The 21,894-nt window shown below is 33.9% G+C and overlaps 5 protein-coding genes across 7 annotated transcripts; 2 read left to right on the top strand and 3 right to left on the bottom strand.

The window, feature by feature from the left end:
* Window positions 1–733: 733 nt before the first annotated feature.
* Window positions 734–2,865, bottom strand: LOC145894879 (putative inactive peptidyl-prolyl cis-trans isomerase-like 6). The gene is made up of 6 exons (XM_082983546.1): window positions 2,756–2,865; window positions 2,599–2,694; window positions 2,099–2,287; window positions 1,821–2,031; window positions 1,277–1,469; window positions 734–929 (listed from the first exon to the last, which is right to left on the bottom strand). The coding sequence occupies exons 1-6, from the start codon at window positions 2,831–2,833 to the stop codon at window positions 812–814; spliced, it is 885 nt and encodes a 294-aa protein (XP_082839672.1). The 5' UTR covers window positions 2,834–2,865; the 3' UTR covers window positions 734–811.
* A 1,163-nt stretch (window positions 2,866–4,028) lies between these two features.
* On the top strand, window positions 4,029–4,545 carry LOC145896061 (meiosis expressed gene 1 protein homolog). The gene has a single exon (XM_082984869.1). It carries the CDS (start codon window positions 4,052–4,054, stop codon window positions 4,334–4,336), a length of 285 nt encoding a protein of 94 aa, XP_082840995.1. The 5' UTR covers window positions 4,029–4,051; the 3' UTR covers window positions 4,337–4,545.
* Window positions 4,533–8,403, top strand: LOC145896059 (tetratricopeptide repeat protein 5-like). Its single transcript, XM_082984865.1, has 7 exons — window positions 4,533–4,597; window positions 6,620–7,205; window positions 7,287–7,387; window positions 7,455–7,654; window positions 7,721–7,809; window positions 7,871–7,987; window positions 8,050–8,403. Exons 2-7 carry the CDS (start codon window positions 6,630–6,632, stop codon window positions 8,248–8,250), a joined length of 1,284 nt encoding a protein of 427 aa, XP_082840991.1. The 5' UTR covers window positions 4,533–4,597; window positions 6,620–6,629; the 3' UTR covers window positions 8,251–8,403.
* On the bottom strand, window positions 4,689–6,617 carry LOC145896060 (protein O-mannose kinase-like). Of its 3 annotated transcripts, none has more exons than XM_082984866.1 (6): window positions 6,305–6,617; window positions 6,091–6,235; window positions 5,678–5,836; window positions 5,405–5,623; window positions 5,250–5,353; window positions 4,689–5,119 (listed from the first exon to the last, which is right to left on the bottom strand). In XM_082984866.1, the coding sequence occupies exons 1-6, from the start codon at window positions 6,475–6,477 to the stop codon at window positions 4,789–4,791; spliced, it is 1,131 nt and encodes a 376-aa protein (XP_082840992.1). In that variant the 5' UTR covers window positions 6,478–6,617; the 3' UTR covers window positions 4,689–4,788. The 3 variants fall into 3 exon arrangements, with proteins under 3 accessions (XP_082840992.1, XP_082840993.1, XP_082840994.1); XM_082984867.1 differs by having other exon boundaries at window positions 6,091–6,232; XM_082984868.1 differs by having other exon boundaries at window positions 6,091–6,617.
* On the bottom strand, window positions 8,317–21,802 carry LOC145896058 (ectopic P granules protein 5 homolog). Its single transcript, XM_082984864.1, has 53 exons — window positions 21,664–21,802; window positions 21,399–21,465; window positions 20,987–21,109; window positions 20,712–20,794; window positions 20,517–20,633; window positions 20,318–20,458; window positions 19,816–19,926; window positions 19,522–19,759; window positions 19,290–19,459; window positions 18,799–18,933; window positions 18,567–18,740; window positions 18,362–18,509; window positions 18,077–18,200; window positions 17,910–18,020; window positions 17,611–17,855; window positions 17,309–17,460; window positions 16,997–17,123; window positions 16,776–16,927; window positions 16,563–16,709; window positions 16,377–16,494; window positions 16,158–16,287; window positions 15,960–16,100; window positions 15,757–15,902; window positions 15,542–15,698; window positions 15,274–15,474; window positions 15,072–15,218; window positions 14,894–15,013; window positions 14,619–14,750; window positions 14,396–14,560; window positions 14,231–14,333; window positions 13,999–14,163; window positions 13,830–13,940; window positions 13,632–13,771; window positions 13,274–13,417; window positions 13,095–13,215; window positions 12,809–13,036; window positions 12,519–12,664; window positions 12,300–12,442; window positions 11,801–12,005; window positions 11,522–11,743; window positions 11,370–11,459; window positions 11,131–11,302; window positions 10,897–11,074; window positions 10,592–10,833; window positions 10,278–10,473; window positions 10,017–10,201; window positions 9,814–9,958; window positions 9,664–9,755; window positions 9,159–9,346; window positions 9,000–9,094; window positions 8,807–8,938; window positions 8,652–8,749; window positions 8,317–8,598 (listed from the first exon to the last, which is right to left on the bottom strand). The coding sequence occupies exons 1-53, from the start codon at window positions 21,730–21,732 to the stop codon at window positions 8,404–8,406; spliced, it is 7,827 nt and encodes a 2,608-aa protein (XP_082840990.1). The 5' UTR covers window positions 21,733–21,802; the 3' UTR covers window positions 8,317–8,403.
* Window positions 21,803–21,894: the final 92 nt, after the last annotated feature.

The raw sequence follows: 21,894 nt of genomic DNA, 5'->3' as shown, positions 1-21,894 counted from the left end.
TGCACACCTTAGGTCGCTGCAGAGCTATGGACACGTTTCTCTCAAATATTTCATTGATTCCACACGTTTAATATTCGAGGGTGTTAAAACACCAAACATAACAAATTATGGATTTTGTGGGGAACTAGTCATATTATGACTCCACCAACCAAAATATTGAGGAGGTCCAATCCCCTGCGTCCACCCCGGGCATTCCTTCTCTGCTAATGCCAATAGTGTTTCTTGTTTTACTGACTTTGTCATTCTTCCAATTGATACAGTGGCCAGTATATCCATCATATGGATCATTCGCGTAATGTGATAAATGAGTGTTCGTTAATTAGATGACGTCAAAATTTTATACAGGGATTGTTACTAGGATAATAAATTAGTAGTTGGAAATTTTTTTTTGAAGTTTTCGAGTGCTTTCTCGAAATTTCTGACAAACGAGCCATGAACCAAAGAGGGACCTACTGAGTGTTCGACAACAGGACGCAACCTCATATTCCAACTGCGTGAGGGTCAATTGCAGGTTGGCTGGTTGTCAAGCTGTGTAGGTTTACAAAACAAGCTTATGGTCCACATGCGCCCACTGCAATGTTCCAATCTTCCACCCCATCGGACATTAAACAATTCGAATGTGATAGATTGACCAGAAAAAAACAGCTGTTGGCACCACCCCCTAAATACAATTGTGATACTACCAAATTAACGTCAATTCTCCTTCTCCAACATGCCATATGTTGACCGGTAGCATGGGTACAATGATTTATAAACGTTAAATCAGTGGCAAAATACAGTGGTAAATACAACAAAAAAATCACAAACAGTTTCAGTTCCCAGGTTTAAATAATCCGCAGTTACAAATACGACAATCAACTTTAGGTCTTTCGTTGAAGGTTGTTAAATTCTCCAACTTTTTAAGCAATTCCGTTCCTTCAATTAAAATCCTGTAAATACAAGATTTATATTAAAACATAACATTGTTTGAAACGATTTGAGACAAACATATAAACACATTTTTAATCGAATACCACAACTTGAGAAGTCATATTCGATTTATCGCAAGAAGAGATCGCGGATTGTATGAAACTGTGATATTTTTTATTTGTGTTTTTTTTCAAGCAAAAATGTATAAGGCGCATAGTATTTGATGTCCCATGTGAAAATTATTTAGGTCTTTTATTGTCACAAGGTCATATAAGACTGTCTGATGAAGTTGTTTGTCGACCATAATATAGAGATTCTGAATAACCTAAGCATAATATACAAATAAGCACAAACTAAGCACAGTTACCCAAAGGCAACATATTGACAGTCCATCCATTGCGTTGGTTGTAAGGTAACATAAAACTGTGATGCATTTGTGTGTCTTCCTTTATTGGCCATTCCTAGAATGCCTCGTGCGTTATGGGGGATAGAAAAGTTTTCATCTTCAAACACCTCCCCAAAAATAGATTCCCCGCTGTCACCGCGCCCATGAAGAATGTCTGAGAAAAAAAAATTGAAGACAAAACGTTCTGACAACAAATCTCACAGAGGACATATACAATAAAACAAAACACAAATACTCCCTTGCACAATGTTGCTTCCCGAACTGGGGGACAGGACCTTACAGAGGTTACATTCCAATTTTCACAAAAAATATACAAATGTCAGACAAAGATATTTAATGTCAGACAAAATAATTAACAAAGGATTATATTCCAAACAGTCCTCAATAATGCAGGAAAATTTTTAAAGGAAACTCCCATGTTGCAAAAAAAACTATTTAATTAAATATGTTTTAGCCCCAAAAAGGTTTCACTAAGATTAGATCTATTGGAAATTAATGAATTTACCGCCGGCCTGTATCCATCCATTGGGCACAATTCTGTGTATTGGTGTATTTTTGTAATGCAACCGTAAACCACTTGGTAATGTTCCTTTCTCCCCTGTGCAAAGAGCTTGGAAGTTATTGCAAGTTCTTGGGCATGCTTCAGAGAAAAGTTCAAACACTAGACGCTTTTGTTCTTGACTGTCAATGACAATGTCCATAAAAACAAATGTGTTCTAAAAATTAAAAAGTACTCTCAAAGAATAGTAATTTTTTAAGTGTAAGTGTGCTTAGAAAATATACCTTGCTTTCAGTAAAATAATCAGCATATGATTCTTGAGCTATAGCAGTGTATAGTTCAGCAGGCCGAAAATCCTCATAGCTAAATTCATCATGGGCCCATTGTAGCAACTCTTTATGATTTCCAATTAACACATCATCAACAAAGCAAATAACTGGGTCTGTGTATGACCATACTTCACCTTTAAGCTCCTATATAATAATTAAATGACAAAGATTGTCAAGTCAATATAAAAAAAACAAAGCAAAGAAGAATCCAATATGCAGCAATCACAGGACTCCGACAAATAGAATACAATATTGATTGGTATTTTGTCATAGGGTATGTCATGTATTAGAACCAACAGTCTAATAAGGCATTGTAGTTTTGTATGCCACACAGTTGCTATGCCAGTTGAAATAATTATGTTACACATGGAAAGCATATAGTTCAAGACTATAAATTGATGTATTGTATTCAAAAGTTTGTTAAACCACTATCATGAGTTAACAAATTAACTTACAATCTTTTTTGCCTCAATAAAAGTGTTCCATTCACATTCAAGCATTGGCTTGATAAAAGGGTCAATAAACTTATCACCAAACTTGTTTTTGAGATCCTGAAAATAAACAAGACAATTTGATGCTTGACTGTTTATCCATTGCAATGAAAAAGGTTACCTCTGCACAACACTTGGCAAAGTGAAAATACTCGTTCTTTAACAATCCATAAATCTTGATGCATTTTTGCTCTCCCATTGCTGCACTTTTAATATCTAGTGATTTCCTAAATATCTAAGTTTTAAGTAGATAGAGTATTAGAGAGATGCACTATGTATTTGATTTAAATTGAAACCCTCTTCTTCTGAGATTCTTGCTACATAAGTATAGACAAGTTTTAAAGACAGCTGAACGTAATAATTTCCAAATTTATTTTAGGTTTGGAAAAGCTTGCAAGCTGGTTTACATGGCAACAGGCAATTAACCGCTTGAGGTGCTAAAACATTTTACTTATATGTACAGCTTTTCGGTAAAAATAATGTTTTAAAATAAGACTTTATAAAGTAATGGAAGTATGGAAAATACAGCTGTGCTGATGATTCTTAAAGACATTATCAGGGCGTCATTTTGAAACGTAAGATCATCTTAAGTTTTTTTTTTAAAGAAGACGAACGAATAAAAAAAATGATTTTAATTTAATTTATAAACTAAAAAGTGTGACATTTTTTATTTTGCAAACAAAATTGAAAAAAAATTCAGTCTTTTTAATAACACATTACTTTTCCAACTATAATGTGTTTTGCGTGATATAATTTCTATCCATAATTTTGAAAACAAAACATCCAACGGATTTTTGTATTCCCTGGCAACCGTGATCGACGAAGGAGCGTGGTGTGAGCTTTGAGACAGGACAAGCATATCAAAAGTAAAATACTATACTCACTAGGCACTTGCAAACAGTTTGAGTCGTAACTACACTGTGGATCTGTTGTACATGGCATGGCAAAGTGCCCGTCCAATTTCCTTAATCTGTGCTCTGTAGGTAGGGTAGGTATGTCACTGATAAACATTAGCGGTTTATTGTTATTGAGGTTGAGATATAATTCGTGATGAATCTGCTGCTTTTTCCAAGGTGTATGCACAGTTTTATTGTCAATGGGTGATGCATATGACAAGTTTAGAACTTGTCTGTTACTGTTTCTTTTTTCAGAATTTTACAGTGAGGATACTGTCTTAGTGTTATGATAATATGATCTAGTAGTTTTTGTTGCTTAAAATAAATTTAGCATTACTACTTATGTATGTAAATCCAAACAAACAGCCAAAATATTTGCACTGTGTACTTGGTTTTTCTGTTTTCATTTTTTTGTTACCTCCAGAAGAGTGTGTGGTAAATTGTCTGTATTAAAAATAAAGTAATTTGTGTATACATATTTTTTCTGGAACTAGGAATTACCTGTTACAGTTTTGTGAAATATGGCTTCAGCTGCTACAATGATAGGAGATGGACCAAAACCCAAATCAATGGTTCGTGCCAAACATTGGAGTGATGAGGTTGAAAATGCCTTTCGATTTCAAGAAGCTGGATATAGAGATGAAATTGAATACAAACTGATAACTAAAAATGAAGCTGAAAGGTGGCCGAAGCACCCAGGATATGTAAAGAAATTAGTGCGGAGGGATGGAACTTTTTATTACTTTAACCAAGCCAGGGAATGCCAAGATAAGGAAGTTCACAAGATCAAACTGTATCAGTATTAATTTGTTTTCAGCATTTCTGATATGTTTACCTAAATCTGCTGAATTCAACAGCAATAAATCATAATAAATGTAATGAAATGCTACCAAGCTACATTTATGTACTTAATTTTTGTTTGTTAAGTTGCTTATTTTTTAAGCCTGGAATTGGAAGTGTTAAATATTTGTTGGCTGTTGTTTAAAATCGCTGGTTTTTATTGTTTGTTTTTAGACTATTATAGGAAAATTTACAGTGTTGCCAGATTTTCGTGTAAGGAAATAAAGGTAAGTTTATACATCAATATAAAATATCAACATCCTCCTTCATCCATTACAGTAAAAATATACGATACTGTTGTAATATTTTGCAATATAACCACAAAATAGATTGCTTTGTTATTTATTACTACATAACACCTTGAGAAATAAATTGTTAAAGCTGGTGAAAAATATATTAAACATGTAACAAATTCCTCTTAAAATTTGGTAAATCTGGCTTGCAGTTGGTGAAAAACCTTCAAATAATTGTGTAGAACTTGTTTAGCTGTAGGTCTTTTTTGGGGGTTTCCTAATTTGCAAAGACTGTGTATCTCTTCCAACACAGAGAGAAGATTTAATGCTTGGTTTTGCTCAATTGACTCTTTAATATTTTCCATCAACAAAAATTTGGTTAAATCTGGAATTTTCCAAATGTCTGCTTTAATTGTTGCCGGAACTCTACCATCTTGTTTCCTACATTCATCTGGATTATACCTTTGTTCTGGAGCAAGAAATGCTTTGTTCGTCATTTTGCATTGTGGTTCAGCTCTGTAAAAACAGGCAAAACTTTATTACATTTTTTGCACTTTGAGCGGATAGATTTGTTATGAATTAATGCAGACTGAGACCTTTAGAAAAAAGAACATTTCCATTTTTCAATAATAAGGTGTATGCTTACCTGCATGAAGCAAAATGCTGACGTGAAATTTCATCAACTGGTATTTCATCAACATCATTTAAAACAACTCGAAATGTGTTTGTAATTAGGAACTGACTCAATGCCTAAAATGTTAAGCTTAGTTTCCATTTTTTGGTTGTCATAAATTTTTGTACCTGCATTGGGTCGTGCAAATCACAGTGTACTTTCGGCAATCCACTTTCATGGTGAAGAAAGACAAAGGTTTCAACTATCTGAATTGCCATTGAAAAGCGCTTTACAACAGGCATACTTGCATATGGATTGGTTTTTATAAATTTATCCAAACTTCCATACTTATTGCATTGTTCAGTCAACAAGTAAAGTTGAGTTCCGTTTTGACAGTAGCCAGCAACCTGAATGTTTTGTTGATTGGAATAATGTAGATGTTTGCTATGTCACTAACATACCTGTATTACATGCTTGCTGGGTTGAAGACCAATTAAATTTTGTATTCCTAATTTTACTCGCTCAACAATCCACCGATGATGGAGTCTGCTCTCACGGATTTCAACTAAAGCCAAATTTCTAGCCACTCTATCTTCATTTCTCCATTTAACCAAGTAAACCTGGTTTGGTACAATATAATAAAACATGGTATGCGATATATATATTATATATATACTTATATATGTGGAGGATGGCTGTTCCTAATATACTGTGTATGAAAGGATACATATGGTGCATAGGTTAAACTTCTACATATAAAAACTTCTGCTGAATGCATTAATATTTCATGAAAGTGCCCCAATATATTGCTCCTTTTGGATTGTCTGCTAAAGTATTCAAACCAAATGTATACTGAGAAAACAATTTTTTTTACCAGTTTTCCAATCCCTCCACCAACTTTTTTCTTGTGTTGATGCATTTGCTGAATAACTGAACACTCAAGCCATTTATGGCATGTTGTCATATAGTCTATACGAAAATAACCATATTTGCATAGTCTTGAAGATGTCTCTGGTCTGCTTTAAAAACATTATGCCTTAATGTATGTATAACTTTACTCAACATATATACATATCAGAAAAACCAACCTTACGTTTAAAACCGATCCGAACAATAAGTTTCCAATGTTAGTTAATTTTTTTTGTATATTCACACCTGAAATATTTTCCATGGTCCTAAGTATTAGGCATAACAAAAAAATATACAGTACAATGCCTCTTATTCTCATCATTACTGATCTGATGAAGGAGTAACAAGCCATTTACTAAATTTGTTTTGCCTCAGGCCGTTTACCTTCTTTGTGTGAACTGTAAGAATTTTAATTACAAATAAATTATAATTACAGTTACGGTATGCTAGAGTGTATACCAAAATCCATTTTATATTTAAAAAAATGCTTACAGGTTGCCAACAATGGCGGATTCAACATCAGTTGTTGTATCTTTGGTTGATGAACTTTATCAGTTTCAAGACAACTTTCTCCGTGACAATGCTGCTGAATTGTATTCCAAAAAAAGGACACTGGTTCAAGAAAAAGTAGAAGAATTGTTGGAAACCTTAAAAGCCTATGAGACAAATTGCCCCAAAACGACATATTTGTTACAAACTGCAAGGGGTCTAAACATATTATCTGAATATAGCCAACAGTGTGAGGAACATTTGTCAAAAGTTGTAAAACGAGATCCATCATTAATTGAAGCGTGGAATATGCTTGGTGAAACATTTTGGAAAAAGGGTGACATCCTTGCAGCTAAAGACTGTTTTGAAGGCGCACTACGGCGCAATAAGAACAAGGTGTCCCTGCGATCTTTGTCAATGGTACTGCGGCAACTAAAACCTTTGCAAAAGGGGGATACAGCCAAAAATATACTTCAAAGTGTGGAACATGCAAAAGATTCTGTGGAAATGGATACAAATGATGGGACATCTTGGTACATACTTGGAAATGCATACCTTGCCATGTTTTTTGTCAGTGAACAAAACCCAAAGGTGATAATTACAAAAACAAACAAAAAATTTCTTGTGGAATGTTGATCTGTGATAAGAAAGAATGTATATAAATTTTTGTAGGTTTTAACCTTGTCACTTAGTGCATATTCACAAGCGGAGAAAGTTGATAAAGCATCATCTTATAATCCTGATCTTCATTACAATCGTGCCCAAGCCTACAGGTATTTCACTTTTACCAATTGTTGTTATGTGCATAAAGAGTAATTAAACTTTATGCAACTCTTTAAGATATGGTGAAGATTACACTCTTGCTTTGGAGGAATGGAAAAAGGCTGTGTTGCTGGATCCTTTGTGGCAAGAACCAGTTGCTAAAACAAAAGATTTAGTCAAATATCTTCAAATTGTGTCTGACCTTGTACAGAAAAAAGGAAAACTTAAGACAAAAAGAATTAAAACTCTTTTGAGTTCTCTTAAAGACTGTGATCAAGGTATGCAACTGCTGCTTTAGTTGTAATCAGCATTGTACTGTAACCCTTATTTGAAAATGAACATAGGTCCTGGTGGCAAGCAGACAATAGATACCAAAACATCCTTCACACAAGTTCCACTATCAGCTCTGGATGTTGGTGGCAATAAAGATAAAGTGTGTTAAAGTTCTTTTGTTTTCAAAATAATCAACTAAATTAAATGCCTTTGTTGAACAGATTGTGTTTGGAAAGGTTGTGTGCAATATGGCTGGTGTAACCTTGGTTCCATTTACATTTGCAATAATTGACAAGGAAGAAAACTGTTGTGCAGTTACTGTTTATAATTTGGCGGAGGTAACAAGAAATTGCTTTTAATATTGTTACATTATATAACTATTTCTCATGTGACTTTCCAGGGCAAAGGCATGATTATTGGTGACACTGTGGCAATACCCGAACCATGTTTCACAAATCACGATTTGTCATTTGATGAGCAAACTTTTAAATTTTCAAACATTAGAGTTGATAACCCAATGATTCTTGCTGTAAATGGCCGACCGTTGGGAAGTGAATACTGTGGGTTTGTTAAGGCTTCTATGTCTGCTTCAGACCATTAGTGTTTCTTACCTGTTTTGTTGTTTCAATATGCAGTGTGAACGTTGATATTATTTAATAAATGTGTGTCAAAATTGCACAACTGGTTTAATATCACAAAAATCACAACAACACTTGCATAAAATTGCACAAAGTTTCACAAAAAATAAAATTTCTCAGACTTCTATTAAGTGATGCAAAAACAAAACACCATTATAATGTGCTTTAATGAAAATTGATAAAAGTTTGCGATAATCTTTCAAATTGCCCTGATTTTGATTTTCCATGAAATCACAGATTTCATCAATAAAAGGTACCAGGTCAGCATACTGTTTGTTGGTCTGTGGTAGGTTTTTGATCGATTGAAATGCCTAAAAAGATCGTGGTGAGTTTACTGAGTAGATGTTTAAAAATGTTTCTATACCTTTTCGGCTATTTCAATGTAGTCAGTTGATATGGGATATACCCTTGCATGCCACTGATGCAAAAACATTGTTAAACACTTTGCAGCTAGGCGAAAACCTAAAAAAAATATTTTAAACAAACTAAATTTTTCATTTGAAGTGAAAAGGCACCAACTTGTTGAAAAGGCAGACTGTTTCCCGATCCCAATAGTTCCTAAAAATCCACTTCGCACTTTGTCAAGTGAAAAGTTTTCTAGAATTGGTAGCAACTTGGTTGCCTGAACTGCAACAGTACCATCTGAAAAATCTGTTAACAGTTTCAAATCTGTTAATTATTTATAATGTATGACAAATCAAATAGTTGTTACCTTTTGTTGTATTACTTGAAGCAGCTTGCCACATTAGCGAACAGGCATAAAGAAACTGGTCAAAAAGCAGCAAAATTTTAGCTTCATTTGTGCGTCTGTAAAGTGCAGTAACATAACTTCAATACATTATTATGCCTACAATGCATTGAAAAAACTTACAAACATGCACATTGTGGCAGCCATTCCAAAACTTTGTTTGTTACGTCCAACAATGCTTGTGGCACTAAATTTGTACAATCTGGCAGATCTTGTTTGAAATGGTAAAAGGTTGGCATAACATCTAGATCCATTATGGTGGCATGCAGTGTTAGCAAACTGGAATGCTTACTACATTGGATACACAGCTCCTAATAAAAAATAATTTTTGTTGAAGAACTTAGTTGTGTTTAGTGAGCTGCAGACTGTTGTGTATACTGTTTCGACCTAACAGATTCATGTCAACTGCAAAGTCACCACAAAGTGGAATAGTCACTGTCTGGCTAGATAGCTGACAAAACCATCGTCAGTCAACAGCTACATTGATAAGACCTGATAGGTCTTAGCTCTATAGCTGGCGAAACAGCGAGCACAACTATCTGCAGCTCACTTATGATATTGGCTTATTGGTCATACATTATTTGTGATTATATAGAGTTAGCTTCGTGTTTATAAACTAATTTGCTACCTCTTGATAGGCAGAAACCTGAAAGAGCTTCAAAATGTCACTCCAACAATCAACAAAACATGTAGGAGAAGACGACACACCAAGGACATCAACTGAGAAACAAAAACATGATAATTTCTGAACCCAAATGCAGACAATTGAACTGCTTACTCGTAGCACTGTTGACATAACTTTCTATACAAACTTCAATAATTTGGCAAGAAAATTCTGGAAAAATAGCAATACTGCATGAAGCCGCCAAGCAGGCAAACAAAGTTTTTTTGGATAATGCCCTTGACCTTGAATACACACAATCCTACAGAACAAAAGGATAGACATTAGTACATATAACATGAACATCATAAATGCAGCACCTGGCATTGGGCAGAAATGTGCGTTGGCCCCATTTTGTCTGAACACAAAAGGTTTTGGCAAAATGGTAGCCTTGCAAGAACGTTAATAAACCCCCGCAGAGTTGGTTCTTGAAATGTGGGGGGCATTATATTGAGGTAATCGAATATGGTGAATACTAATGACGTCAGATTGTGTAAATCCATATCTTAAAACATGTTTACACAAAATTAAATATCATAAGCAATACCATTTTGATTGCAGCCTTGAGCAAATAAGTTTACCATGTGCTGCAGCCATTTCTACACTTTCCATTGTAATTTCAACAAATCTTGTTAAACGTTGACACATTTCCGAAACACAACCAAATTCATCCGGTTTGCTTTTTTGAAGGAGTCTTCCCACACACCGAACATATGATTGTTGTTTAAGGACATCATTTGCAACTAATGCTGGTACCAACATTCTTCCATCTGATGCCTGTGCAAAATTAAATTTCACATGTTTTGTTTTTCACGGTAGACATGTTACAAATATATGTAAAATATGCTTCAATGATTTGAAAATACCAAATTTTCGAACAAAATATCACATTTACCTTCACTCTTTCTTCACTAACAAGAGGCAATCTGCAAATTAATTTTAGCAGCCTAAATACTTGATGATGGACATCTTTTTTAGATTGCAGTGGTTGTGGAAGAAATATGCTTGGCCAATTATAGTGGTCAGACACCAAATTTGCCACATATTCAATCTGATCATTTCCAATTAAGTGTATTGGGAATTGTTCCACTTCATCATATACTGGCAAGAGTTTAGTCATTCGAATTTCTTTTGAACCTAACACAAGCAAAAGCCATTTTTATTGAACATTAAATTTAGATGCATTTGTCAGTGGTTTACCTAAAATAACTATAGCATGAAGCAATTGTCCAAGAACTCGACTATTAACAGAATTTTCCTCCCAAATGTTTTGAAAGTTAGTTGGTGAGATGTATGTCCCCATAAAGCTTGTCCATGGAATATCACAAACCACCATACACAAAAAATCTTGAATAAGATTGGAGTTGATTTCACACATCTGAGACAAAAAAGTGCAATTTAGGTTTTTTTAGAAACAAATTTATAAAATTTTACCTGGACCATAATGTCCAAACTCTCTGGTGATGGAATAAACTTGCTCCAAGGAAGATTACTCAGCATATTATGATATTTTGTAAAAATGTAGTTGGGTAGTTCATGTTTGGATTGTAAAACAATTTGGGCATAGTGTGTAAACACACACTGCAGTGATGAAGATGTTTGGTCCCTGCACAGTTTACCAACCAAAAATAGAATTCTCATCAATATTAATTAAACAATTTGGCCTCACTGACCCTTTACAAAATTCCACCATCACACTTGACAAAGACTGGTACATCCAGTCTGCCAAAACTTCTTCGTTGTTATTCCACGGCCACAATGCCCTATAAATAAGTCACAATACATTAATCAAAATTTAGCACCTAAAATAACCAGGTAACTATACCCTGCAGTGGGATTGTATTGAATGGGGTCAATCCACACATGGTATAATTGAATCACTTCTGTTAAGGGGCACCAGTGTTTGTTAGCTGACAATTTTTCATCAAAATATTCATGTGAAATTTTGTGCTCTTCCACGAACACAAGCAGAGTCTGGCCCAGGCAACAAAACATTCTTGACAACAATGGAACATAACTCTGCCACTTAGAAAACAACTCACTACACCTAATCCATAAATGTATATTAGATACACATGGAGCACACGCTCTGAGTTGCATATACCTATGTTCTTGATTTGTAATCGGGATTCTAAAATACCATGTAAAGTTCTCAAACAGTTTGAGAAGTGTGTTCCAGTCAATAGTTGTTGAATACATTTTATTAAAATCAGATGAACAGTTTTCTGTGTCACGTGTCAAGGTTTGATTAAAAGATGCAGACAAAACTATTTCCCACACATTTGGTTGGACATGATGTGAACAGGAAGCTAAAACATAATGGAGATGAAATATTTTATAATGAATAATATTTTCATATTTCTTTCTTGTAAGTTATATTAATAGGTAAATAACAATTAAGTTTAAAATAAAATTTAAAAAATATGTATAGTTTAATTTAAAATTGATAAAAATATTTCAGACAAGGTATATATTATTGTCATCATAATTTTGTATTATTTCATTAAGTACCTGAATGTACCCAATACATTGCTTGCTGTAATAATTCAAATAAAACAAACTTTTCAATAGTGGGATAATATTAGTTTACAAATACAATTAACCTTCCAACAAATTTTCCACTGCTTGTTGTAACGTTTCCGGGAATCTGTGTTTTATTATTGATGTGAAATGATTTAAGTAAATTTCTTGCATTGCTGTATGGGATGGCTGGTGAGTAACAGCTTTGTACAAAACATCTTTGTCCCTGTTTGAAAAAATACATAACCTCATGTAACAAAATTTGTAAAACTGTAGATAATGTAACTGTAATGCAGGTTTACCTGTCTTCTCTGTCGTTTTGAAAGTGATTGTCGTTTTGTTTTATTCTAAGATTACAGCTGATCAATCCCACAAACACATGTTGCATTAATTCCAGTCTCTCACTCAGTGCTGGTTGCAATTCTTCCAGCCATGTTGAAACCTCAAACTGTTGCACAATAATAAAATAATACATTTTGACAAAGAAACACTTTCTATAGCTACAAAGAAAGAGCTATAAAATTTCATATACTTTGTATGTTAGGCAACACTATGTGTTGATATTTATTTGCCACAACAAATACATGACAACCTTTGTTAAAAGAACAAAGAGAACATCCGCATCTTCATCAGTATTGGTTGATACAACTTTCATAACCCGTTGATACATTTGTATGTAGTTGTTAATTTGTGTTTGCAATGAAACATTCTGTGTTGCACCAGGAGCAAAATGTGGAGATAACAAGGCAGAAGAAGCAGGATTACTTAAAACCTCATTTAATATGTTTTCTGCATGTTCACTTGACTGGGAGATAAACAGCTTGAAAAGGAAACAGTCTGCTTTAACTTTTACTGGTTTACTTAAGAAAATACATTACTTGGCCAAGAATTTCCACGCAGGAAGAAAGCAAATGTCTTGTAGGGTGGCACACTTTTCTCTCCTTGGAATACATGTTCGCAAGCAAATAAAATAGTTTTGTTCCAGCCTCTTGCACAGAACTACATAAACAATAGAAGCCTAAGTTTCATGTGTAAAGTTTCTCATAAATATACCTACAGAGTAACATCAGTTTTGAAGGTTGGGTTGTTAGAGTTACCCTCCAATGCATGGATAAGACTTTCAAGGTGCAAAGCAGCAAAACACAAATCGTCACTAGTATCTTCATTAAGGAACTTATTCAGAGCTTCTTGGTACAAATTTCTAAAAAGTTCACAAACTAATGTAATGCCAGTTTGCTCCCAAACCTCATTAATATATGTTTGAGCTTTTATTTGGATTAAAATGCATGTTTTACTCTCTACAAGCCACGCCTAACATTTGCAAATATGATAAACCCCAACATTATACTCCAAGTTTTGTAGAATCCCACTAAGGTTAAAGTCACATCTCTGTGCAAATAAAACAGCAAACACACCTGTTAGCTTTTAACTCCTGTGAGACGGAGCCATGGATTGTTTTTTCTTTAAATCGAAGACGTATTTGTGCAGGTCCTGAACATTTGTGTGTCACAGAAAATCCAGATTGACACTCAACTTTCTGCCATAATTCTACGTCCTACAAATAACATTAATTTGTCAATAATCAAGGCTAAACTGAGTTGTGAGTAACATACCTTCATATGATATAAATTAGGAAGAATGCTAAGATAATCTGCATCAATCTTTCCCAAGCGATTTTGTAGTTTCAGAACATCTTCAGCAAAACTTGATATTATTTTAAGGTCCTAAAACAAAAGATAAACCAATGACTTAACTTCAGTAACAAACATTAAAACTTCTTACCAGGTCAATTACTTGAAGAACAGTTTCATATTTCCATATTTGGGAAACATCACCAAGTGCAACTGGTGAACTGAGGGCTCCGTATGCAGCCACATAAGGTAGTGGTTTTGGTTCTTCAAACTGATTGATCAACTGCGTAATCTTCTGCATTCTTTGATCAACATCCTGTTCAGTTGAAAAATTATAAATTGTAAACATAAGTTGGACATTTTCATAAAAACTGCTTACTTACAATACTTGTGACAAAGCTTTTATATGATATAGCTTTTTTGTCCACTTTTGTGCTTCCACTGGGTTGTAAGTCCTTCTTTATCTTTTGGAGCTCACCTTCAATTCTATTGTGCCAAAAAAACAACATTCAAAAAAAATCAATGTTTACTTGAGACAAACAGGATACCTTGACAAGTCAACAAAACTGTCAAATGCATCTTGTTGTTTGGTTCGTACAGATGCCAACAAATCAGGGTTGTACTGTGGGGGAAGTGATGGCAAGTAAAGGTTAACCTCATGTAGTTTTGGCTCCTCAAGCCAAAGTTTAAAAGATAGATACAATTGAACACACCTATTCATATGAAAATAATTTATTGTTTTGAGAAACAAGGTGGAATAGTTTTAAATACCTTTCATGATGTGATTTCATACCATCTTTGGAACTCCTGCCTGAAATTATACCTACATGGTACTCTGAGGTACTTTGCAGTTGCAAGCGTAATTTGTTGTATGTTGGCAAAATAGAAACTGCTGAAAAGAATCTACAAATAAACCATAAAATGTCTGATGCCTGTTACATAAAACTTTCCTGAATCAGTTACAAACAAATTGAATGATGTTAATTTTGTCCCTTAGTTGATGTTTATATTCGGACACCTACAGACGAAATTTGAAAAATAGTTACCTGTAGCCTACACTACTTTTGCCATTTGGTGGTAGATGAATAAACCTCACAAAAAAATTAAGCCAAATAACTTCCAACAAAGGGTGGTCATAGGGAGTGTGAAGTGCTAACTCACCCCACCTACAAACAAGAAAAAAGTTATCACCACACACTTCTATGTTTGGATCATTGTACATGCCTATATAGGCAGAGATTTGCAGGTTGCGGTATGTAAGGTAGTTTTAATTTTGCAGCAACCTTCTTGAAACAAGTGTCAATGTTTAGTTTGGCGTCATGTTGGAGCATTGATACCACTGCTACCCACAGTCCACTATCATCTTCATATCTGAGTGATAAAATAACTCTCAACATAGTTTTTAAATGTTTTATATTTGCTGTACCTTGTTTCAGCTTCCAATGCAGCATAACTAAAGTATATGTTTATTCCATGTTGAAATGAATTTACAAGACATGGCATTTGGTTGGCATTGCTTCCAGACATAAGGTTCAAGATGGAAGAAACAACAGATGAGTGGTGGATGTTTTGATTTGTAATTGGTTTATGTAACATCATTTCCACCAACTGTTGATACAACATTGTTCTAAAACATAAAATAATGTGTTAGTGTTCTTAACTTCAAAAAGTTCCCATGGGATTTCAGAACTCACTTAAACCCCAAGTTGCATCGTTCACCAATTATAAAACCATGTTGAAACAAAAAGTCAGCAATGTGTTGCAAATGTACATTTCTGTGCCAATCATTTATGGCAAAAACCAATTCAAGCCAATATAAAGCCAAAAATGATGACTCCTCACTGCCAGCATCTGAAACAACAAAAATTATAACAGAAAAATGGAAAATGGAACAATTGAATGGCTATACCATGGCTAAGATGAGAACTAATTACAGACAAAACAAGTTGTGTAGGTGTTTGTTGCAGCTGAGTATCAGGCATAATGCGACTTGCCAAGTCTGAGAAGTAATTTTTATCGGCAGAATGGAGCAGCACCAGTAAAACATCTTTAAATCTGTACACATACAAGTTAATGATCACTGAAAAAAACTTCCACAAGATTTTTGTACACCTGTCATTTTCAGCCAAGTTCATTTTAGCTTTGCAAAATATGGGAATGACACAAAACAAGCATTTCGTAACTGCCCTTGTGTAACCAAGCTGTGCCAAAACAAGCAGAAGCTCAATTCCTTCACTTAAAAACTTCTCCATACTGCAAGAATGAAAAGGCACTTAAACAAATTTTTAAGTTTCATTGAGTGGGACATACTTATGTCCAATACTAGTCATCATGATAGCAAGGAAGTTTGCAATGGGACAATTGTTGTCTATAGCATCCAGTATTGGCACAAGTGACACTTCACACTTAAGGTCAAGGACAATAAAGTCGACCGTATTTTCTGCATGAACATGATTATACACAATTGTTCAAATTATAAAAAAATATGCTGTAAGTAAATTTTACATAAAAAATCTGTAGATGATTTACCGTTTACTATGTATTCCCTGTGGTGTAATTTTAACTGCAAGATCATTTCCCAACACCACTTGGTAAACTTGTGTTCCACAGATGGGGCAAGGCGAGTCACTGAAGCTACTTTTGAAACCTTCAAAAAAAAGTTTTTAGTTAGCAATGTAACACAATATTTTTTAAAAAGAGCTAAAACACAGCAACCTGATCTAAACTTTTCAACATTATGTTGGCATGTTGTTTATCTTGCATTAAATGAGCATGAGCTTCCACCAACAATATGCCAAGATGACAATGAGTTTGGTGGGGCAGAAAGAAGTTTCCATCATTCCCACATTCAAAATTGAGGCCCTTGAAACACAAGTGGAATTGTTTTTTTTTTCTACTGCCAGAAGAAAATATAAATTGAACTTATACCTTGATTATATATTGAGCAAACCGAGATTCAATGGAATCAGGACTAAAATTAATTAGAAAACTTCTCAACACTTCAAGGTCCTCTGGACAAGGTTTCCATAAATGAAACGGAACATCATTCATAGAGTATATTGCCATTGATCGAACTTGACCTTAAAACATCATACATAAGTTTGCATTCATTTCTTACCATCATGCACACAAAACTTTTGCCACCATACTTATATTTTCATTTATAAAATGAAGTATGGTTGAAATTGTAAATGGATGATGAAATGTGACGGAAGAAAGAAGTTCCCGTCCAGTTTTGCAGCAAATGTCCTTCGTTGATTTATAGATGAAAGAAATCTAAACATTCAAAAATTAATGTAAAAAATAACCTTGTTTCAATACAGAAAAAATATTTAATGTTTAGACAGCAATAGCAGTATAAATGTTTTGTTACAAATTATTACTGTTTGATTAACCACAGAAAAAAGCAAGGCAAAAAAATTTGAAAAGCAAGATACCAGGCCATGACCAATGCAGATTACCTTGTAAATGTCTACAATAACATTATTTATAAGGTGATCCTCTTCCGATGGCCGCATTTGTGCCAAGTTGGCAAAAGCAGTGAGAAGATATACAATTTCATTAGCCGGCATAGCTGACAACTGCTCTTCAAAGGCAAGTTTTGTGTCAGAGTCTGGACATAAAAAAAAAAAGTTGTGTTGAAATGGGATGAGAACTGAAATCAATAACCTCTGAGGTTATATCGAAGTCCATGGCATTTTACTTGCAGTCACATGTGGAAAACAAAATAATTTGTTGCAAGCTAACACATTGGAAGATTTACCTTGGACAAATTCAATCCAGTCCTGTTTTGAATATTCAGCTCTGACAAGTTTCTCCACTTCAGCCCTTGCACCAGCTGGTACATTCATCAACAGGTAAAGGGTTTCAATTGCTCGAAGAGACATGGAGCCAAATGGCAAATCCGCAATAAACTGGTAAATTCCCAGTCGTGCAACTGACAGCAACTTTGATATACATCTCTTGCAAAATTCATCAAACTCTAACTGCAGTCTTTCAAGAGAGTACCTGGAATGACAAAAAAATTATACTATTTGATGAACAGATTTGCCTGTCCTTTACATTTGGTGAGATGCCTTCTCCAGATCCACTTTATAATGTTCCAGATGTTCAGATATCAACAAAACAATGTTTCTCATAGCTTGGGCAACTCTCCTCACCAGTTGCTTATATCTGGTGAAAATGATGTTATTTATTTCAAAGTTGGACCGAGCAGAATGATAACTTACTTTGGTCTTCCTAGAATTTGCAAGCTTTCCCCGAGAATGTTGCACAATTGATCACTAACTACCAATGTGGCCATCACATCCTCACTTGGAAGATCGTTTTCAGAATATTCATAAACATCTTCTGCTAAAATAATTCTAATGATAACCAACACAAAAATCCTAATAACTGTAAGCGTTCACTTACATTAGAACAATTAAAATAATCTTTTTGTAATACTTTACAATTATTTTTTTGTTTCAATGCAATTATAAACAAACTACACCAAACAACGTAAAAAAATTAACCTGAAGAAAGTGTTAAACCAAGGATATGGACAAGTAAACTTTGAAAGGGAACTTGTTGAAACAGTGTTATGAGATCGTTCTCTAGAGGCATGATATTTGTTGAAGTTGGACAATTTCCCGGATCAATTTCATCACCATCTTCATCTATCTACTCATGTTAAACAAGTGAATCAATATGAAATAAAATGTTAAAAAGGTCACACACCACTGTCCATTCACTTTGTTGCTGATGAGGCAGATGGTTACCATAACCATCAGACGAGAACTGGGATAAAAAATCTTGTCTGCCTTTTGATGGATTAAGTATAAGGTACAACAAATAAATTGAATGGTCAATGGAAGTTTTGTCCTTGCTGGTGAAAGGTAAGGGCCCTGAAACCTTTTTTTAAATATTGTTAGCAGTGCATGGAGAGAAATCTATGCAGAAATTTTCCTACTTGGACTAAACCGTTCATCCATAAGTTAATACCGGGTGGGCATCTAATCACATGGTTTAAAACGAACAATTCCTCACGAAAATGTCGACCAGATTCATTTTCACATTCATTAGATTGAATCATATTAAGGACAACCTATTCCCAATAATATTTTTTTGTTATGTGTACAAATGTAAGACATTTTAAAAAATTAAAAAAAAAAAATTAAACCAAACTAACCACATTTTTGTTTTCTACATTACAAAACACAAATATTCTGAATTAGTTGTAAATTTAACAGGGTGTTTTTATAACAAATTTACAAAGAGTATAACATTATGAACGGAAAAGTGTTGGGTTTTTGAATAGAGTCAGTATTATTGATTTATGATGACAAAGGAACCACCTTCTTGAATATAAATTTTAATAATTTCAACCTAACTATAAAAAATCTTAAGACAGGAAGTTGAAAATAAAACCACTGATCAAAAAAAAGTGATGTAATTTTTTACCAACGATGACCAGCGATCAATGTCCTTCCAAAATCGGTCTTCAACTTCATCAGGATCTTTCCTTTGTCTTTTATAGTTAAACACAATATTCAAAATTTCCTTTAAAACTGCCAGGCATTCATCTACAAGTTGCAGAAGAATAGAAAGCTGTGAAGATGAACTGGTGGTCTCTGCAAAAACAAGCACATAAGTATGTAATATACACTGCAATACCTGTGCATTCAAATCATACCACTATTAACTTTCAAGTTATTTCTGTGATATTTGTACTTTTCTGTGACATCATATAAAAATTGTTCACATCTAAGACGACAAAGTGTGGAGATATAAGAACATGTAAGTATGTCATCGCTTGCCAATCTGCGGCCATCTCTGAGTGCCGATGTAAGTTTAGAACATTCCTCTTTATCAAAGGAGCAAACTTCATAATTGTGACTGGTTTTTACTTTTCTCTGGTCTTGGCAATAAGCCTAAAAATATAATAAAAGGTTTATGATGGCCTTCATGTTTTAAAAAGTATTCATACCTCAGCAGAAACATTGCCTTGTTTGCTTGCAAACACTGATTTAAACAGATTGTTGATATCATCCTTCTGTGCCTCAAATTGTTTTCTTGATTTGATAAGCTTCATACGGGCCTATAAAACATAAAATAAATCCCCATGTAGTTCATACAAGTTATAGCAGTGATTACCAACAGATCCCCACATAAATTTACCTGAAGCTCTTATGATGAACTACGTACATTTCTTTAAATACACGAATTAGTGTGAAGTAATAGGCAGGAAGGATTAAAAATCAAACTTTAAATGAAAAAAACATAACAACAACGAAAACAGGGAAACAGAAAATAACATATACATGTATATATGTAAACTTTTTTAGGAAGATTGTTTTTTCTCTTTCACAGACTTTTGGAATCACCCCATGCACTTCTTGGGGTGCTGCGAACCCCAGGTTGGAAACCACTGAGCTATAGGAGTATGTTGCTCTTATAAATTGCTTGCTTTATAAATAAACCATACAAACCTGGTGGTAATTTTGCAAAAGGGTCTTAAAATGTGCATGATGTATAGCTGATTCAGTGATAAACTGATCTGTGTACATTTCATTTTGTTCCAACAAAGGATTTTGATAAAAAAATCCCATCTGATTATGTGTAAATGGTTTCTAAAATTACAAAACAAAGTTACTTTCAAGCACTGTTGGCTTTTTTTGGCTTAAGTACCATTACTGCACTCTGTTTTGATGTACTTCTTTCCAATGAAGGGTATATTATATCAGAGTTCTGCTCAGTTGTTGACAAATCCCAGTCATCATCTTGAACAGGTAATACAGTATTTATCTATGAAAAAGTACCTCTTTTAAAAATGACCACCATAATGTCTGCACAAATAACAAATCAGTCACGAATAATACATACCAATGTGTCGTTTTCATCTAGTTCATCCTGCACTGGCAAGTGAGGGCCAACACTTCCTTCATCTACTTTGTTTAGGTCAATATCTGTATAAAGCAAACCTTACTACAAAATAACAATACAGTTTTCACACTTGCAAACATTCTGCTAGACATTTTAAAATTCACTTTTTTATGCATTAAATGTGTGTATTTTGAACTGAATAACAGTGGTATATCTGTAATATTTTTTTAAAATATAAGTATAAGTTAGTAAGGGATTAAAAGAGGTACACTAACCACAAATTGGTGAAACTGCCATTTCTGCAAAATCTTCATGAAGAACATTGGATAACCCAATTCCTACATCATTATCATGAACCTTACTTAATCCAGAAAAATCAGAGTCATCCAACTGAAAGTCTATATCAATGTATGGTTGATTGCAAGTGCAAATGTAAAAAAATTTATTATCTCCGATCAAACTGACCTTAAGTCTCTAATTTTTAAAAAAGCAAAAAACTCTACATACGAACATTGAAGGTGTTTTGTTCACTATTATATGTATCTAACATATCTAGCTGGCCTATTACTATGTAAACGGCATGAAAAAATCAAGCATGATAACATCACTAAGACATAGCCTATATCATCAGTTTTCTTAAAAATAAACTTTCATTATTGCATAAACAGTGGTAATGTAGCTGGTCACCTGACAATTCAACATTGGGAAAACATGACTTTTCATCATTTTGGTGTTGATCTAAGATGTCTCCAAGCTAAAATTTAAAAACTTTATGTTTGTATGTTTGTAACTTACTTGATGCATTTCTTTCACAGCTCAAATTTAACCAGTATTTGTGCGGATTAAATACAGTTATATTATGAGAAAAAGTAAAACAAACAAACAACATACATTTCCGTTATAGTTACAGCAAAAAATATTTTGAGCAGTAACATACTAGGCTATATTTTACCTCACTACCACTACGTGTTTCTGACTTTGATTTCTTTTTGACTTTTTTTGGTTGAATGACTGCTTCCATCACAAATGTTTACAATTCAAATCCATTTAAACACTTGAAGTTATCTTAAACTTTCATATATCATAAAACTGTAGACAACAAAAATGTTGCTGCACAAATAAAACCCAAAGAGACGCTAGTATACACCCTAAACAATTGACAAAAAGCAAACAGTTGCTTTGC

This window comes from Ascidia mentula, chromosome 3 (genome assembly GCF_947561715.1).
Source record: "Ascidia mentula chromosome 3, kaAscMent1.1, whole genome shotgun sequence".
Classification (NCBI taxonomy): domain Eukaryota; kingdom Metazoa; phylum Chordata; class Ascidiacea; order Phlebobranchia; family Ascidiidae; genus Ascidia; species Ascidia mentula.
Note: the sequence above shows the minus strand (reverse complement) of the source record. Positions and strands in the feature narration are given on the sequence as shown.

Bases quoted from the DNA above. Each gene is read 5' to 3' on its own strand.
- LOC145894879 (XM_082983546.1), bottom strand. From the start codon at position 2,833: ATGGGAGAGCAAAAATGCATCAAGATTTATGGATTGTTAAAGAACGAG. The intron at 2,288-2,598 runs GTAAGTTAATTT...ATTATTATATAG, and splicing joins TTATTGAGGCAAAAAAGATT to GAGCTTAAAGGTGAAGTATG. The intron at 1,470-1,820 runs GTAAATTCATTA...TTTTTTTCTCAG, and splicing joins TGGATGGATACAGGCCGGCG to ACATTCTTCATGGGCGCGGT.
- LOC145896061 (XM_082984869.1), top strand. From the start codon at position 4,052: ATGGCTTCAGCTGCTACAATGATAGGAGATGGACCAAAACCCAAATCA.
- LOC145896060 (XM_082984866.1), bottom strand. From the start codon at position 6,477: ATGGCTTGTTACTCCTTCATCAGATCAGTAATGATGAGAATAAGAGGC. The intron at 5,837-6,090 runs GTAAAAAAAATT...GTACCAAACCAG, and splicing joins GTGGAGGGATTGGAAAACTG to GTTTACTTGGTTAAATGGAG. The intron at 5,624-5,677 runs GTATGTTAGTGA...CAAAACATTCAG, and splicing joins CCAGCAAGCATGTAATACAG to GTTGCTGGCTACTGTCAAAA.
- LOC145896059 (XM_082984865.1), top strand. From the start codon at position 6,630: ATGGCGGATTCAACATCAGTTGTTGTATCTTTGGTTGATGAACTTTAT. The intron at 7,206-7,286 runs GTGATAATTACA...AAATTTTTGTAG, and splicing joins TCAGTGAACAAAACCCAAAG to GTTTTAACCTTGTCACTTAG. The intron at 7,988-8,049 runs GTAACAAGAAAT...GTGACTTTCCAG, and splicing joins CTGTTTATAATTTGGCGGAG to GGCAAAGGCATGATTATTGG.
- LOC145896058 (XM_082984864.1), bottom strand. From the start codon at position 21,732: ATGGAAGCAGTCATTCAACCAAAAAAAGTCAAAAAGAAATCAAAGTCA. The intron at 14,334-14,395 runs GTATCCTGTTTG...TTGGCACAATAG, and splicing joins AGTTTTGTTGACTTGTCAAG to AATTGAAGGTGAGCTCCAAA. The intron at 9,095-9,158 runs GTAAGTTTTTTC...TGCACTTTACAG, and splicing joins CTGCCACAATGTGCATGTTT to ACGCACAAATGAAGCTAAAA.